The following is a 19,195-nucleotide window of genomic DNA, read 5'->3' as shown; positions in this document are numbered from 1 at the left end:
ATTAACCCCTGAAAATCCAACGAAATTGGAGCGCCGGCATTTCAGCCGGACCTATTCGATTACCCGCAAGATTAACAATAGGGTGAACCCCATAAAAAGAACCGGATGACTCTATAATTTTGGCTCTTCTTCACGATAATTTTTCTGGGCCCTCAAAGACGTGTAATTACTAATCTTTACTAATAAACGGAACCGATAACTCTAACCGAAAATAAGCCACTCGGAAGTGGATAAGGAACTCTCACTCTCTCGCTCCAGGATTCTTACTCACGGATTTGAATTCAACGCTGTAGGAGCCTCGCTGTTTCCAGATCGTTTTTAGTGTTCCTAACGAAAATCCCCACATGTTCGTTACACAACAACAAAACGAAAAACCCGCAGAAGACAGTAATAGTGATGTAAATAATTCATCAGTGCATGTTGGAACTTGTCGTCGAAGAGAGTGGAGAATTTCTCCGTATTGTAAAAATGTAAAAATGTGAAAATATAAAATGTCGTTATAGAAGAATAAATATTGTTTTTTCCCATACTTTTTCGTTAGTGGAAAGCACAGTGTGTTGTTGAGAAAAGATTTATAGTCGTATCAATAGTCTATTCTATCCAGCAGAACAGAAAATGTCTATTGACAAACCCCTTTTTCAGTAACAATAATGCAACTGTCCTAAACGACAGACAAACGTAAAAATTTCGAAGAAAAATTTTTTTCGGAGCATTCTTTCTCTCTTACATGATGGCGTACTCTTTTGCCATCATATATGAACAAAGAATAATAGTTTACAGACTGATTTCTTTGAAAAAAACCGATGGATCTCCCTTAAAAACTGAAAAACCCAAAAATTTCGAAGAAAAAAAATTTTTTCCGGTGCATTGCTTTGCATAAAAGAAATATTTCGATCGAATATCGAGCGGCCCTAGAGCGAAAAAAAAAATGAAAACGCGAAAAATTCTCGAAAAACCGGTCTAGAAGCTTCTTGACGGCTCTGAAGTATTTTTCATCTTGAAGTTCGAGAAAAAAAGAAAATTTTCTTTTTTTATTTATTAAAATCGGATGCTCCATCCAGAAGTAATGATTTTTTGAAAATTTCAAGTTTCGTAATGATTATCTCAGAAACAAAAAGTGGCTGGGCAATGAAATTTTGCATGATCACTGGCTGGATGTAGTAGTTCAAAATGCACCTACTCAATGATTTTTCCCAGACAAAAAAAAATCCGGTGTGGCTGAGTTGACATGGAATGTCCCATATGAGCCATGTCAGATACCCTTGTGAAAATTTTGAACATTATTTTCAATATTATCATTTTTATTATTGAAAGGAGAATAATACCTCGGAGTGGAGGATTTAACTGCTCTCCAATTGTATGCCAAATAGATTTGTTTTCATTATAGAACCTCCATAGCTCGTTCTGCCAAAGGTTTGGTTCGTTCTCGACTAGAGAAATCAGAATTCTCTTTTCCTCGAGTGCTATATTTGGCTTCATTCCCTCGATGACACTTTTATTGAAGATTTTAAATGGATAAATAATAATCCTCAAATCTGGCGGTTGAAATCCCATATGGCGATGCAACATCAGACTATTGCCGCCATGACATTATTCCGAAAACTGAATGCAATTTTATTGCAAAAATACAGAATTTATTATAGATAATGTCCTGCATTTGATGAAAACTACATCATCCGGAAGTATACTTTGATTTTTTTCTTAGCTCAATCGATACAGGCATTATTTTTTTATTAAATTTAGAAAAATCCGATTTTGGGTCATTTTGAGGACTTGAACTTTTTTTTTCTCAGAAAGTAGGGCATTTTGAGAGAATTGACCGACGGATTTAAAATCAGCTTGAAAAAATCTTTCGAGTAGTGGCAATCTCATTTCTATGTCAAAATAAACCCGAATTTTGTAGAACTGTGTTTCTTCATCATTTTGAGATTGGAAAAGTTGAATGACAAGAAAATAACAATTTATAGATAACCAACCATATATATATCTATTTGTTTGTATAAGAGAAACTGACTGGATCGTATTTTGTATCCAAGATATTCATGGTTTTCCATGGATAACGCCCGCATGAATTAACATTGAATTATTTTCGATACCAACATGATTTCCAACAGACCATGTGTTAATTCTCAATTGGAGTTTTCATGGATTTCGACGTATCTTCGAATGATTCTAGATGGAAATTTCGATCCCTTTTCAATACAACAAATTCATGGATTTTCAAAAGAAATTTTTCATCATTTCCCACGAATTTCTCCTCAGTAATACTATAGAAATTTGCGTACGTGATGAATTACATAAAATGAATCGTATTGCCAGGCGTGCGGAGCGCGTTTTCGATCTCGTTGATTTAAAAAATGAAGTCTCCCAAGCTGATTCTTTCTGAGCGATTAAAATTACATTCTATTTAAGTAACTGGCGCTACCCCAGCCATAACCTGTCGCGGTGTTCATGCCGAGTCATTTCTTGCTTCCGAATGGAAGCTTTGTAATCGATGATTTTCACGATCTCGTAATTTTGCTTGGAAATGATGTAGAATGTCATGAAACGTGAAAATATGATATTTTTAGAAAATGTATGTAAGGGGTATTCCATGTGAACTCACCCAGGTCAAAACCCTCACCATCGCCAATCATATTGCCGATTTTTCCTGTAGTTGTATATGGAAAAATATGACTTCTCAAATTTTTTCAAATTTTTTGTGGCATCCTATGGGCAGCCATATTTTTTTTGCAAGTTTTATCTTCAAATGCCTGTAACTTCCGTAAAAATCAACCGATTTATGTTTTTTTTTTTATAAAATGTGCAAAGGCCAAAGTGGGATCTCTATTAGAACACACCACTCGGAAAGATTTATTGTTAACGAATTTTCAAAAAATCATCAAATTGTTCCAGATTCGAATATAATACAGTGATTCTTCAGGCAGCAAATTCAAATAATGCTTCTGCGCTCAAATGCGAAAAGAATTTTGAAATTTTTGAAATTTTTCATCCCGGATTCATATATTCAAATTGGAAATGACGGCAGCCCACCAACGAAATGGGAAGCCCACTTTGGCCTTTGGTGAAAAATTTTATTTTGGTCTAATATATTAACTGAAATTTTTTGAAAAATATAAAAAGGGTCCAACTTTAAAAACGACTCGTTTTTTGAAGTTTTTTGAGGTTTTTCTGAAGAAATCGATGGAAAAACGAATTGAAAAAAATTGGCATATTTTTATATGGAAAGTGTGTTCGAAGACGCACATTTTGTAAAAAAAAAACTCAAATCGGTTGAGTTTTACGGAAGTTACAGGCATTTGAAGATAAAACTTGCAAAAAAACATGGCTGTCCACAGGATCCCTCAAAAAATCTGAAAAAAATTGAGAAGTCATATTTTTCCATATACAACCACAGAAAAAATCGGCAATATTTTTGACGATGGTGAGGGTTTTGACCTGGGTGAGTTCATATGGAATACCCCGTATGTATGTCGGAATGTGTATGCCGATTTTTCGGAAACGTGACCGAACGCGCGCTACAGCGCGCTGTAATTGTAACAATCATAATTGAAAATCTCAAAATGAAATTTATCATGAATTAAATTTGCCGCCTCTGACGACTGGAACCAATGAGGAATAAGTGTGACAGACTTGCAAGATATCGATAGTTATCGATTTTAAGTGTATGTTCTTTTTAGAACAGGATTTTTTATAAATCCCCCCGAAAAAGGACTGAAGTTTGAGCTAAAAATCTGAAATTTGGTCGGATAATTGGTATTACTTTGGAGCATTTGTGGGCGCAAGTTCAGATTAATCGGCCCAGTAGTTTCCGAGATATAGCAATTTCTCAAAAATATTTTTTCCTTAATATCTCATAAACTACGTGACCGAATTGAAGTTTTTGACGGGAAAGTATTCCTCATGATAATACCTATCGAATCCATTCAAAATATTGCTACGTAACTAGGGTCAGATTACTAATAATCGGCATTTTTCATTTTTACTAGGAAATCGTTATGGAAACGATAATTTGCTGAAAATTCAAGGTAGGAAGTTGAAATTCGGTAGGATTGTAGTCCTTATGATACTACAGAACTATTTTGTTCACGAGCTGAATCGGATAAGTAGTTTAGAAGATATTCAACTTTTTGTGAAAAACTGTTATGCTTAATATCTCCTAAACTACAGGATCGATTCACTTTCTATTTTCAAAATATTTGTCACGATATCTTCTATCAAGATCACTCAAAATATGTATACCCGCCCATACAAAGTTTTCGAGATAACAGCGTTTTTCAATTTTTTTCATTTTAAAGTTAATGTGGTGTCCATAGTACGCGTCAGGGGGGTCCAACTCCATTGTTTCGAGTGAAACATAATTTAAATTCTCCATTCCGTCGTTCGTGGCGCTGATGCTGGCGCGCACACACGCGTTAGAACGCGCGGGGGGAGTTTAATTTTTGTAAACAACGGTTAGGTTGACACATGTGTTAACTTAATCTATTAATTTCTATGCATTAATTTTTCAGTTCCTAGTTTCATAAAATTGACATAAAAATATCCCAAATTCTATCGATCTGAAAGTCATACAACAATAACGTAAAAATGCAGTAATTAGGAAGGAAGAGTGAAAGTGATTATTTGAAAGAAAAACTGTTTATTTAAAAAATTATATGAAAATATACTCTTCATTCAATATTTAGGTTTTTTTTACAGGAAACGACGTATTTACACGGAACAATAAAAAGATAGTAAATATATTATTGATGGATTATGAATGAATTTCAGAGTTTTGAACTGGATAAATTCATGTGGAGCAATCTTGTGAAGTAATGACTTTTATTGACCGGATCGTCAAGAGATAGGCAAGTCAGCAGGTCACTCTCCTCGAGGACGGATCTATATAAAAAGAAAACATATACTTGACTATTCATTCTCGTTCTATTGCATTTTTGGGGGTATAAATTATGACTTCTGAGTTTGAATACCAGTGAAAATAACTAGAAGGCTAGTGGAGACTCACTCGTTGCCATCCTACCCTGGGTATCTCGCTCACTCACAATCAGTGATACCCAGGGAACGATAGACAGTCACATTCAGTAAAATTAATTGATTGATCATCTTTCATGTATAAATCTATATCGAAGAGGTGGAATTGTACACGTGAGTCGAGTCAACTCGAGGATGAGGTTTTTAAAATTAATATTTAGGAAACGCATGGAGATTTTTTGATTGACTTTTTTCACAGAGAGCAATAAGAGTTACAGAAAAGGTTTTAAGGATGTTCTACACCCTTTCTGCCAAAATTCACGTTTTTTTAATTTTTCTGGCAAACTTATGATGGAATTGACGTGAAAAAATATAACGTTTTTGCGTTTTGTCATTATTTAATGACTGACGAAATTTTAAGGTGGTGCGAACATTTTCCTGCGTTTTCTCTAAACTTTTAAAAAGAATCACAAAACTGTAGAAAAAACGCATGAAAATTATCGCACTACTACGCAACTTCGTGAGCCATTAAAGAATGACAAACCACAAAATCGTTATACTTTTTCACGCCACTCCCATCGATAATTTGTCAGAAAAATGAAGACAACGTCAATTTTGGCTAAAAGGGTGTCGAACATCCTTAAAGCATTGAACCTCGTATTATAAAGGAGACAAATGGAATTAAATAAATGGATTTCGAGAAAAATATCCGTAGAATTTGTTGGAAAAATTAAAATTCTCTTTAAAAAAGATGTCAAGAAATATCTTCTTTGCCCATGAAATTCTCTGTGAGATATGTATATTTTGCTGATACCAATGGATTTGATTTGATTTGATGGATTTGAAGTTGAAGTACTGAATGACTTGTCAAGGGCGGAACAGTTGTATAATAGGGGTTGGAGATGTTGAAGTTCGCTTGGGTTTTCAATTCTACTTCTCCCCGTTCCGATTGCGATTTTCACTTCTCAGTGATGCAATGCTGGTTTTCAGGGCTGAATACGTTTCTAGAAGATTTTCTCGAGTTCCAGTAGCTCCTTGAATCTTTTGGGTCAACTTCAGTTTCAGGTCTTCGTTCAGGGCATGAAGGGGTATTTATTATTCATTAATATTCATTAATTCATTCTTCTCGATTTTGTCATTTTTGGGAAATTTCCATCACATAAAAATTCAATAACCTCTTTGAATTTTATTAAACTCATCATGTCGTGACCATTATGAACGTAAAATATATAAAATTCAGAAGCTTATCGGCTTGACCCTCCTGACCCTTGAGAACCTTATGACCGTAATGCGTGTGACCTTTATAAGCTTCTTCTACTTTCATCATACTCATGCGTCTCTTGACCCTTATAAATGGAGAATATATAAAATTCAGACTTTGTATCACAGTGACCCTCATGACCCTTATGACTCTAACGCTTGTGACCCTGATAAGCTTTTTGATTTTCATCAGGCTCATGAGTCTCTTCACCCATATAAACATACTTCAGACTTTTTTTCAGCCTGACCCTTGCGACCCTTATGACCCTGTCGCTTTCATTGTTCTGAATTTGGTCAGGCTCAAGAATCTTGTAACTTTCATAAATTTCAAGTAAAAAAAAATTTGACCCTTGTTAGCCCGGCCGTGACCCTTATGACTTTTACACTCATGACCCTCAATAAACTCTTTGTATTTCATCGGGCTAATATCATGACCATTATAAACGTAGAATGTATAAAATTCAGAATTCTATCGGCTTGACCCTCATGATCCTCAAGAACCTTATGACCCTAATGCTTGTGACCTTTATAAGGATTTACAATATTGCTTATTCAAATGAATTTTATAATTTTGCAATTGATACATAAAAAGATTAATTCGCAACGTTAATTTTATTTTTAATAAATAATTGAGAATTTTACTTTTTTTTTGCTTGATGATAATCTTTGTATCTCTGCAATGCTCTCTCGAGATTGGGACAGTTGAATGTATTTGTCGATTTTCCAGTGAGAATTCGATTTGCTGTGGTGCAAAAATGGGGTAAAAACTCAGCAATAACCAACTTCATTGCAGCTGTATTCAAATCCTCTGTGTGTAAGGCACATTGGACCCAATTGCTCGGTACTTTCTCCTTAAGTTTTCGCAAAAGAGCTTCACTGATATTACGGAAGTGACAAACAGGAGAAATTATATCCATCAAATGCTTTTCCATTTCGATATGAGCTTCATCAAAGAGAGAAAGTTTATTTTGAGAAACTTTTGGCCTGCAGAAGGATGTTCTACAGCCCTCACATTTCAGTGCCAATCGCCTGATAATTCCATCAGCAATGGTACTCATCGTGGGGTTTGGGTTAACTGCTTCCTTCTTGAGATCAGTTCCATCAACAACTTTTTTGACTGGGAAGACATTCTCGTGCTCTGGCTCTCGTTCCATTTGCTTTGGAATTTCTCTATCACCAGTTAAATAGTCTTCAAGAGTGAAAAGTAATGCCCCAGTACAAAAATCTTCACTATTGGCCCCGACAGATACAACTTTTGTGATATTCACTAGCAAAACATTGACTTCAAATCTCCTTCGAACTGCCAGCATGAGGGTGTAACATTTCTCACCCCAATAGATCGAAGTATGCCAAATAAATGTTCAAGAACATCTTGACTCATGAACCGGAGCTGCAACTTGTCGAATCCTTTCAGTTTGAGCAAAGCCCAGAGACACTGAAACCCATTAATCATCTCCTTCCAATTCTCAAGAGTGGGAACAATCTTCACTTGCATTGTCTTAGGATCCACCCAATGCACTTGAAGAAGTGTGCGCTTTGCTTCTCACCAAAACGAATGATGTGGACTGTCCTCTGTAAGAGCTCTCCTTAATGGAGGTCCAGAATCGTCATCAGTACCATTCACAGAGTCGAAAAGATCATTGACAAATCGCTGAACATTTGCTGTGGTCTCTCCAAGTTGCTGAGGAATTTCTTTCACACCAGAGTTAGTCAGAAAACAACCTGGATGGAAATTTCACTTTTTCAATTTTTCATTCGTCAGTTACATGTATGAAAAAATTCATAGAAAAGTCTAGCGAATTTGCTGGGAATTTGTATTGATATTTATTGAACTTTTTATCATTTTTTTTACAGATTCTATCGATTTATTCCGTAGTTTATTTACCCTTTTTTTATTACAAAAAAATTTGTATAAATTTTTCTGTCAATATTTTTTCTATTGAGGTTACTGCACACAGATTTTTCAAGTTTTTCCGCTTTCTATTGAATTTTTTCATACATGGAATCATCTCGAGACATGTAAATGTGAATGTGTTGGCTGAATGGGAGGAAAATCAGGGAGTTTTTAATTTCAAGAAATTACAATTATCGTAGTTGAAATTGTTTTTATTACTTTATTATAATTAAGTACAGAAAAACACAAAGATTACAACAAAATAAACGTCAAATGAAACAAAGTCATGGACCTCTGGGATACGTGGCCGTATGAACATTATCATTATAATAGAGATTTGTCGCCTCCTTGGCGGTCCCATCCAGTCTTCTCTGTTATTTTGTCCACTTCTGCTTCTCCGGTCCTTTCTGTCTCTCTCTGTCGCCTTTTTGTGTTGCTGGCGATAATTCAGGGATCAATGGTTTAAGGAATATTAGATCCTCAAACAGGGGCCACTCAGGTACATAATGGCGATTTCCCCGATTGCACTGCTTCTGAGAGAAAATGGCGAAGGAAGCAAAACGTTCTGCGGCATGTTTGAACTCTTCATATACATTCCAGCCTGGAAATGAAGGGATTATGTGCTAATATTGTTTTTGTCCAGCGTTTTCTCAAATTGTTGACCAGTTTTCTTCAAGAGGAGTGATTTAATTTTTACAAGCGTAATTTTGCGAAAGAAATTGATTGCAAGAAAAAAAATCAAACAAAGAATGCTTCTCTCTTTTTCAGAATATTCCGTGCCGGAAATATTTTTTATTCAATTGAAATTCGCTTTGCGATCGTCCTGATACGTGTGGTAGAATTCGCCGATATATTTTCTGATATTTTTGTGATAATTACCCGAGCTAACGTCTTCAATCTCCATTCCAACTTCATTCCACTTCTGATAGTTATATACAAAGGAATAGGAATCACTCCAGATATTCCAAAGCTTAGGCTCATTCTTGACTGATTTAATTATCTGTTTGGTCTTTCTGATGGATTCTTCCATGTTTTCGTCGTAAACTATTTCGTTCAAATGTCAAAATGTCAAACTCAAATGTTGCCTGGCAACTGAGAAAATAATTGAAGGTGGATCAACAAGTCGTTGAGAGCGACAGGAATTTGATAAAGTCGGAAAAAGAGAGGAAAGGAAATTATCAAGCATCTGATAATGAGTTATTGTGCGAAGCTTCGAATTAATCAGCCTTGTTTTAAGGCTACACCACAAATTTGGGAGGCTGGAGACTTCATGGATTTTGAGGCTGAGACAAAAGGATTGTGGGGGTCCATTGGCAAAAGAATGACTAAACCAATGACCGGTAATATTCAAGTCCTCATTGATTTAACCGATTCTTATTCGTCAAATAGTTTCTCGTTCAATTTCCGCAGAGGCAGAAAAAATATACTAAAAAAAATACCATCAATCACAGAATTTCATTTATATTCTTGTAACAAACAAAAAATCGCATTTGATGGGCGAAAAGTGCATTTCCCTCTCGCATCGTGACATCGTTCGCGTTATTCTAACCAAACGTTGGCGCTATTCTAACCAAACGAAAGTCTGAAAGATCAGAATAATTGTTCTGGTGTTTTTTTTTCTCCGTCCAGCCGAGTAAATTGAACAAAATTCTTCATTCAACTTCTCATGTTTTCATAGCACGAGTCTTGCGCAAGAAAATACCCTCTTAAACACAGTCTATCGTTGTACGCGGTTGAGAATATCTGAAAGTTTCATCATATTTTCATCATTTCATTGAAATTTCAAAGAATTTTGTAGTTGAAAGTGCAAAGTTTTATAGAAAAATCCAGAAACAAGTGGGCTATTGCTTTTGATTTTTTTAAATCATTGTACCTTTTTTTGCTAATGAATTAGCAATATGCTTGCAAATGGAGATTGCTTTTCGATTAATCCATAGAACCTTTATAAGACATCCATAGGACAATCATCAAACCCCCATAAGAATCCATAGGTTCCCTATTAACCCAGGGTCGAATCAATGTTCAGCCAACATTGATTCAATATTGGTGCAACGTTGGCCCAATGTTGGCGCCACATCGGTCTAATGTTGGTGCAACATTGGCCCAATGTCGGCGTGACGTTGACCCGATGCCGAGGCGGCGTTGACTCAATGTTGGTGCGACGCTGGCTCAATGTTGGTTTGACACTGGTCCAATGTTGGCGCGACGTTGGCACAATGTTGGCTCAATGTTGGCCGTAATAAATCGAAAACGAATAACGCGATCGACACCATCTTTGAACTTGGTCTGTATAGCATGAAAGCGAATATTTTTAGTACAGATTCAATCGAATCGGACAAATATTTTTCTTTCAATCGTGGCAAGACTGGATCGGTCACATACACACACACAGACATACATACATAAATGCGGACATGCTCTAAAAACATCATATTCTGATTCCTGAGCCCGAAATTAGTCATCCTAACACAAAAAAATGGAAACTTAAATTTTGAGGATTACAATGCTTCCATTCGGAAGCAATTCTAAATTTTCATTCAATAAATTCATGAAGAATAATAGCAGTCAGAAGAAGTCTCGCAAATACTCTCTTGAATTATCAATTCATTAAAATTCTGCGTGATCAGGCACCTCATATTCATGTCAAATTTCATTGAATTTTTAATGGAATTTAAAATTTTAATCAACTGAGTCGATTTAGTTTAATTCCTTTTCCCTCCTCTTTCGATTGTAAGGAATCGCTGCTTGGAAGGAGTTCTTGAAATTCGCAGCCCATTTCATGGTATGCCACAGTATTCAGAAGAAAATTGAGCGTATTGATGGGCCTACTGCACGAAGACGTGAATGGGAGCTTTACGAGAGTCTCATGTTCTTGAGCGTGTTCAACCCTCCCGAGAGAGATATCCAAGAAGTAGGAACGCTCTCTAATTCATCCTCATTCTCTTAGAATTCTGATTCTATTTATCAGTTCAATAAAATTGACATAATACGAATAGAGAAACTGATCCATTCTATCTGACTGTCTCTCTCTTTCTTAATTGAAATAGTATATTGTGTTACTACTGCGTAAAGAAGTATTTACTCGCACGTACGCGTAACGAATAGTTCTTTTCTGCTCATCGTCCGTAAAACAAACATTTTCCGCGTACTGAACAGGTTTAGAAGGTAAACTGTTTACAATTACTTCATTATTTATACTTTGCAGATCTGAATTTGAATCCCGACATTGAAACGTAAGAAAACATTTCAAAAATATAAAAAAATAGAAAATCTACTTTCATAGTTACTAAAGTATTTTACGCCTTCAACTTGTGTATTTATGCAAAATGGAGATGTTGCTACTCACCAGCATTAGCACACAATGAATCGATATACGAAGCCACCGTGCGACTTAAAACTTGTGCGGCAGGTTTCACTCGCATTTTGGGAATTTTCTTGATATCGACATGCCGTTCCGTCAATTTCGGCATGTTGGGTCTGAAATTATTAGAGCCCGTATCGATTTCATATACCGTCTTGATTACTTCCCACGAGGCATACTTCCCAGTCGATAATGATGGCTTTCTCTTCGTGTCAGTGACATTCGTCTCGAGATACTTCGTCAAAAAATTAGTACGAGTACCCTTTCCGAGATGAGGTGGATCAAAAATATGGATCATTTCAGTTTTTGAGAGGACAAAGGTATCTATGGCGGTGAAATAATACATTATGCATCAAAAATTCAGGGATGAAATCCATAGAAATTATTCGCGAAGTAATAAAACCAGATAATTCAAGACCCCTCCGTTTTCTTTATCATTTCTCAATAAGTACAAAAAATATTTTTTTCTATCGTGTAATTCATGAAAAAACTCAAGAAAATAAAATTCAAACTTTTTTGCGCGATCAATGACTGAAAATTCAAAACAGTTCATGTAGAAGAGATGGAAAAATCCGGAAAAATGTGTGAATTTCCTGACTTTTCCACGTTTTCAACTTTACCCCTGCTGGCTTTTCTTGAACATTCAATAGAATTCAAATTTATTTGGGAAACACCTAGAGTTTTTTCGAATTTTCTATAAAACTAGGAAATTCCTTTGCTTTATTTTCAGAAAGTCTTCAATTTTCTAGCACTTCAGAAAATTCTCGTGACTTTAAGAATTTTCTCGCATTCTCAAATCTAGAATTCTATAGAACTCACTTTTTTCCACTTTACGATGTCCATTACTTTGCTTGATTAGTGATCTAACCGTCGAGCAGTTCGTTGACGCTTGGTCGCAGACCGAAGCAACCAAGTACAGTCCTGCTTCTTCCACTGCCTTCACAACAATTTTTATACACCTCCTGGGTAACTTCCACCCACTCTCAATACCTCTTAGCATAAAAACAAGCGCGTGATCATCGAACTTGCTTGTCCTGTTATATCCCCAATCCTCGAATCCAACTAATGCATCGATTTTGGTATCGTATTGGAGGTGCAGCATCAGTTGCACTTCGTCCCACATAATCACGCAATATTTGTCCTTCTCCTTCATAGTCTGTACGAAATCTTTCAATTTTGCCAGGACAACCATATTCAGCCCAGTTCTATAGGGTATCTTGTTTAAAAGTTCGTCAAGTGTTGATGTGTAGGGGGCGATGAGGATAGACTTGAGACGCTCATAATATTGGGGACACCATTTGTACATTATTACCGACAATACTTATTTCTTTTTCTTGTATCTTGTTCCCGAATTAATACATTTTCGTGTTTACTCATTCTATAGTTTATGTACTCATTCTCTCATCTTTACGCGATGTCAAAATTAATTGGTCATGAGGTGAAAAATTATCTGAAAAGTTTCAAGGCCCACTTTTGCCTCATATTTTCCATACGGGGAGCAAATTACATGTGCAAAGAACTTATAGTTCCACTGAAATTTAATCTGTGAATATGATTTTTTTTTTTCTATGAAAAACGTATTTTCACTGGAATTTCAAAGGACATTGGTATTAAAAATTCTAAATTTTATAGAAATGAATGAATTTCGTGACCTTGAATTTAATTAATCCATGAAAATTAATACAATGGATCATTAATTCCATCCTGCATTCCCCTGAAAAACCTCACCAGTGTAAAAAAAACTCAAAATCTCATGGAGATTCGAAACAACGTTTCCTCAAGTGAACGTGGATGAAATAGTAGTATATTATATCGCCATGTGGCATACGATATTTTATGTCGTTGGGCCCGGAAACCGCGATCTAACCCAGCGAAGCGAGGTTAGAATCGCGGTTTTATCGGGCCTAACGACATAAATATATTTAATATGAGGTATTTATAGATTTATGCTCTCGAAACCCAGAAATTCATCTCAAGTTTTTTTTTCCTCAATTGAACCGAAATTGAATTCATTCAGTAGAAAAACTACCTGCGTTTAATTTCTCCCTTTTGATATAAAGAATTCGTGGATTTATTGTCTCGAAATCCAATAATCCCCCTCAATTTTATTTTTTCTCATTTCATGATTTTTTCCTTCTGGTTTTCTTTTCAATTGAATAAAAATTAGAATTATTCACCAGAAAAAAAAAATTATCAACACTTGAGCTTTTGTTATTACGAGTTTGCTTGTGAATCCCCATTGAAGACAATCAATTGAGCAATGCTTAAACCTTATCTTTGAATTTCCTATTAAAAATTCATGGTAATTACGTCTCCAAGCCCAAAAACTTATTCTCTCATTCCTAGAATTTTGTTGGAAAATTGAGAAAATAACGATCTCGAATATAATCAATTTATTTTGAAATTTTTCGGCCAAAACTAATACAATTATTTATAGAAGTTCAATGGGGATCCAATAGGATTTCCCATCGCATTGAATTGAATTTGAAATTAATTTATCTATTGAAGTAATACTGTATAAATGTATCTTGGGATTTTTTCCAACATTCTCCAACTGCATGTCGAAAAGTGTTTGTGCGGTGAGATTGAGTTTGTCGAATTTTTCGAACTTTTTTAAGGTTTTTAACTTCATTTCTAGAACAGAAATTTTCTTCTCATACCGGTTTAACTTTTGCCTCATGAGAATTGTTTTTTTTTTGCAGTTGAAGAAGCTGATTGTGATTTTTCTGAATCATTCCACTTGTTCCCTTTCTTGCGTCCATGCGTTTCTGTTTGCTTGCAACTGCTTTAGCGAGTATAGCCTCAGCAGCGGCAATTTCCCCACTCGTCTCTGGCTTTTCCCCACGTATTATTCGCATTCCATCACCCATAACATTCCCAATATCGCACAGGGAATGCTGAGGTTCAGGATCTGTTGGGAATGTGGATGTTGAGGGGACATTCCTCACCTGATCCAAGTGAGGTATCACTTCTGATGTGGAGGATGTGAATGTTGAAGATTCATGTCTCATCACATCGTCTCTAGATGACGCAGAGGATTCTCTCTCACTATTTATCCCGAAACTAGCGTTATTCAACGCTAGTTTCGGGATAGCACTCTCGAGCAATTGTGGATTTCTTTGTATGACGTGGAAATCCTCAACAGAAAAATGTTTTGCGCAGATACGGTACTTGTTTAAATCTTCTCCTTGAACGTTCTCTAGCTCTGGGTTATTGACAGCTTTCCTCCAGTTTTCAGCCATCGAAAGTAAACCAGGAAATTTGTGTTTGCTACATACTCGATCTAGTACGTGCTAGCATCGTGCTTCATCCTCCATCCTCGATGGGTGTATCTCGATGGGATACACCCATTTTTTAAGGACATTTACTCGCTTCAAAAATGACAAACACAATATCCTGATAATTTTTCTGGATTTATGTCAGTGAAGTTGCAATTTTTTAATTCAATTTTAACCAATGCCAGGCGCAATGGGCAGAATCGGACCGCAACTAGCGCCGCGAACGACGGAAGGGAGAATTAAAATCATGTTTCACTCGAAACAATGGAGTTGGACCCCCTAAGTTATCCCATGAGCCGGAATAGCTATGGTTTCCACCACACACGGAAATTCCCGGTATGTGGTATACCACACACGGGAATTGTATGTGTATGGTGGATCCTACACTCTAGCCTGAGATTCTTTTTTCCCCATTCATTTATTTATCCACAATTTTGAAGTTTTCGACTCTTTTATCCACTTGTAAGAATGTCTCCGGGTGCTCTCGACGCCCTCCCCTCGATTTCGGTAGTGACGCCCCTTCGTCCCATTATTCAGAACACTCCACAGCTGAGCCCCCTGCCGACAGCTGTATGGTATAACAGCCCATATACCTGTTTGGGTGTAAGTGGCATTGGGCAGCATAAAGATCTTTAATAGTAGTAGTGGTAGAGGATGGATAGATTTATTACGAGGATAAGTAAGAGACCGAGGATAGAACTTGAAGAGTCAGGGGAAGAGTCACGTGTTTCCAAAGTCCCTTTGCAACCTGACATAACCTCTGCCAGTGTTATTGAATCTGATGTACTTAACTCGTCCAATATTCTGACTGATACTAATCAGAACATCACAGGTACATATTTATCATTAGATTTGCTATATAAGCTAATTCATGATCCATTAAATGTACATGTACTCTGTTTTGTAGATTCTAACAGGCCCAAACCTCCAAATCTTGACACTTTCTCTCGTTGAAAACCCATGGTTGGTTTCGGGACACCCATGGCTCGAGTTGAATTCACCGAATAAAGCAATCTGTATGACATTTACAGACGCAGTGAAGAAGAAGTTACCAATCCCCATTGGTAAGAATTCTCAAAATTCACGGGAGGCTTTTGTCACTGGAGGATACACTTGCTGGACCAATGCTTATAGGGCATTTCCTGCTCATGAAGTGAGTCACTTCCATAAAACCTGTCATCAGCTACTGGTCAGTCCAACAAGTAAGAACGTAGTACAACGTATCTCGACCGTCAAGGAAAAAGAGATGTTAGACAATAGAACGGCGTTGCAGAAGATATTCAGTACGATTAAGAACCTAGCTACTCAAGGCCTACCGCTCAGGGGCAGTAACAACGACGAACGTTCAAATCTATCACAATTTTTAAAAGCGAGATCAGAAGATGTTCCAGAATTGAAGGCGTGGTTGGATCGAACGGGATATAAGTGGCTTCATCACAGTGTACAGAATGAAATGCTCGCTCTTATGGCATCGAGAGTTCGTGAGAAGAATCTTCAAGCAATTCGGACCGCACCTTTCTTCTCTTTGACCTTGGATGAAACCGCCGATATCTCGCGATTAGAACAAATTTCAATGTCTTTCAGAATTGTTTCAGGTGATTTGTGCATTAGTGAAATCTTCCTTGGTTTTCACGAAACGTCTGATACAAAATTAGAGACTTTGTTTCACATCGTGAAAAATGTTCTTGAAGAATACAAATTGGAGATAGACAAGTTACGTGGTCAGTTTTATGATGGCGCTTCGAATGTCTCTGGGAGGATCTCGGGTCTTCAATCTAGGATCAGAGGAGTCGAGGAACGTGCATTATACGTCCACTGCAATGCACACAAACTTAATCTCGTTGTACATGCTATGGAGGGTGTCGATGCTGCACGAAATTTCATTGGGATAATCAAGGATCTCATCAATTTCGTGAGAGATTCGCCGAAGCGTTTAGCCCAGTTCCGAGATCTACAATCTTCATTGTCAGTCGAAGATCAGGGTGACAGCCCTGCTTTGATAGCCTTCTACCCAACTCGGTGGTGCATGAGAGTGCGATCTTTGAAATCAATTTACCCAAAGACTAATTACAATGCAGCATTGCAATTTTTTGATGACCGGAGCAACGATCGTGAAGTGGATAGCAGTATTTCGGCAAAGGCTAGGGGATTTCTGCAGCACTTGGAATCCTTTGAATTTTATTTCTTGCTAACTTCGATTATTTAAATATTTGACAGAATTGAGATTCTGAACTAAGAGCTCCAGAGCTCAAATTTGTGCGTACTTGACTCCCATGAGAAAATTAACGCCGTGCTTACTCAATTAGAATACATGAGGGACTCCAAGTTCGAAACGATTTGGAGTAAAGCTACTGATGGGGCAAAGAGCCTGGAGCTTGACGAGACACAACTGCAGCGCAAGCGCAAAATTCCAAAGCGTTTAGAAAATAGCGGTGCCAGTGCACCCTACGTGTTCCAAACGCCGAAAGAGTACTATCGGAAAATCTACTACGAAATTTTAGATTCTGTGGTAGTGTCTCTGAAGGATCGCTTCAATAGTGATACAACTCAATTGTTGAACAGCGTGGAGGCTTTCGCAGTAGGTATTGGAGGATCTGCAAAAGAAATCGGCGCTTTATATCGAGAAGATTTCGATGAAGAAGTACTCCGTCGAGATCGTGATGATTTCTTGAATATAACTGCAAAGAAGAAGATAGTTCTGCATAATGTAAAGGATGTTGTAACGTTCTTCAAGGACAATTTATGGTGTGTTGGATTGGTACCCGAGTACTTCAAATTCATTCAATTGTTATTGACGATACCAAACTCAACATGCACAAATGAGCGAAGTTTCTCCACTCTGCGGCGTTTAAAAAACTATCTCCGATCTACGATGCTCCAAGACCGACTTAACAATATTGCTACCCTTTACGTTCGCCACCAATTAGTTGAAGATTTAGATTTGCAGGACATTATGAGTTCATGAACCGGCACCCGAAAAGGGCGACAACATTCGCTACTATAAAAAATAAATAATAATTGAAATAATTATGAAAATCTGGAAATGTCCAACATTCCATTCGACATTCTTCCCCCTCCTCCCCCCTCTACGCAAGCAGCACCACACACGGGCATTTGGCCAACCGCCGGCCCTGGCTTTCCACAACTTATCTGGTTATGATTTCCATTTTTTCATAAAGGCTTTAGCCAAACAATTTGAAGGTTCAGTGAAATTACTCCCTACCAATAAGGGAAAATATATTTCGTTTACAAAATCAGTGGAAACGACAAAAGTCCACCTGAGATTTATTGACTCACTTCGATTCATGGCGAGCAGTATAGATAAATTGTCATCATATTTATCTGATGATAAAAAAATTATTACGGCTGTTATGTCAAAGTTAGGTAAAGAAATTATAAAAATTGAATTTAACCCTGACATAAACTGAATCCCTGATGATGAATCGAATCAAAGAGAAAAGAAAATTATTGACTACTAGAAATTCCCGGTAAACTTGAAAAATTATTAATTAAAAAGGAAGAGAAAAAAAAACTATTCACTCACCGCCAAAAAAAATAAACAAAGGAATATTTTCAAGGAAGAGAAAAAGTTTTAAAAATGAAAAGAATTTAGTTTTTACTAAAATGATTCTTACGAATCTGTATTTTAGAAATGAATTCAAAATTTGATGGAAATTACATTTTTTCTTAAGAACTTACAGTAACTGCAAACACTGCTAATCCAAATTGGTTAAAATGCCGCACACACTAAATCCACTCTAACAACTTGCTTCTTCACACAAACTGATTTTACAATTAAACAAATTTAAGCAAAACTAAAAGTATAATTCGAAAAAAACACTTTAAAACAAAATTTTAATTTTAAATGAATAAAAGTCCAAAAGACTTATAAAAGAATCATACAAGATTCTGGACAAAAGAATCAAAGATTCTTCAAAGAAATCGCCCAATGGGTCGATATTAAAATTCCACTTTGGGAATTGTAAAGGAACTAACTAGACACCCCGAAGTGCAGATAGTTTTATCAACTACACTAAGGGTGTGCCCTTGCACTCATTTGGAGGGAAGACTCAAGGGACCAATTACGTTTGGCCTTGGCCCGGAGTTTTCCCTCTCCACACACATGAGTCCCAATGTTTCAGAGGTACTCCACCCTCTTCCACATTAGCACTGGAAAATTACGTTGAGGTGTGGGCGGACTTTTCCAACCCCAACTAACCAATGAGAATCGTTTCAGGAGTCCCATATTGTCCCTCCACGATCTCGTCATTAATTGAATTAATTAAAATTATTCTAATTTAAATCTATAACATTATTTACTTAAAGTTTTCAAACGTTTGAAAAAGTTCAATTAATCTTATTGAATAATTATTATTTGACAATACAAAATTCTCTCAATTGAGAATTTTGGAAAATCAAATATTCACATTA

The 19,195-nt window shown here is 36.6% G+C and overlaps 1 protein-coding gene across 1 annotated transcript; it reads left to right on the top strand.

Annotated features, from left to right (window-relative positions):
• Window positions 1-15,418: 15,418 nt before the first annotated feature.
• On the top strand, window positions 15,419-17,729 carry LOC107046367 (zinc finger MYM-type protein 1-like). The gene is given in 2 exon segments (XM_015268966.1): window positions 15,419-15,596; window positions 15,796-17,729. Coding segments are annotated over 2 exon segments (2,112 nt in total).
• The last annotated feature ends 1,466 nt before the right edge of the window (window positions 17,730-19,195 follow it).

The sequence above is a fragment of the Diachasma alloeum genome, unplaced genomic scaffold (genome assembly GCF_001412515.2).
Source record: "Diachasma alloeum isolate Michigan unplaced genomic scaffold, Dall2.0 Dall_scaffold_01339, whole genome shotgun sequence".
Classification (NCBI taxonomy): domain Eukaryota; kingdom Metazoa; phylum Arthropoda; class Insecta; order Hymenoptera; family Braconidae; genus Diachasma; species Diachasma alloeum.
Note: the sequence above shows the minus strand (reverse complement) of the source record. Positions and strands in the feature narration are given on the sequence as shown.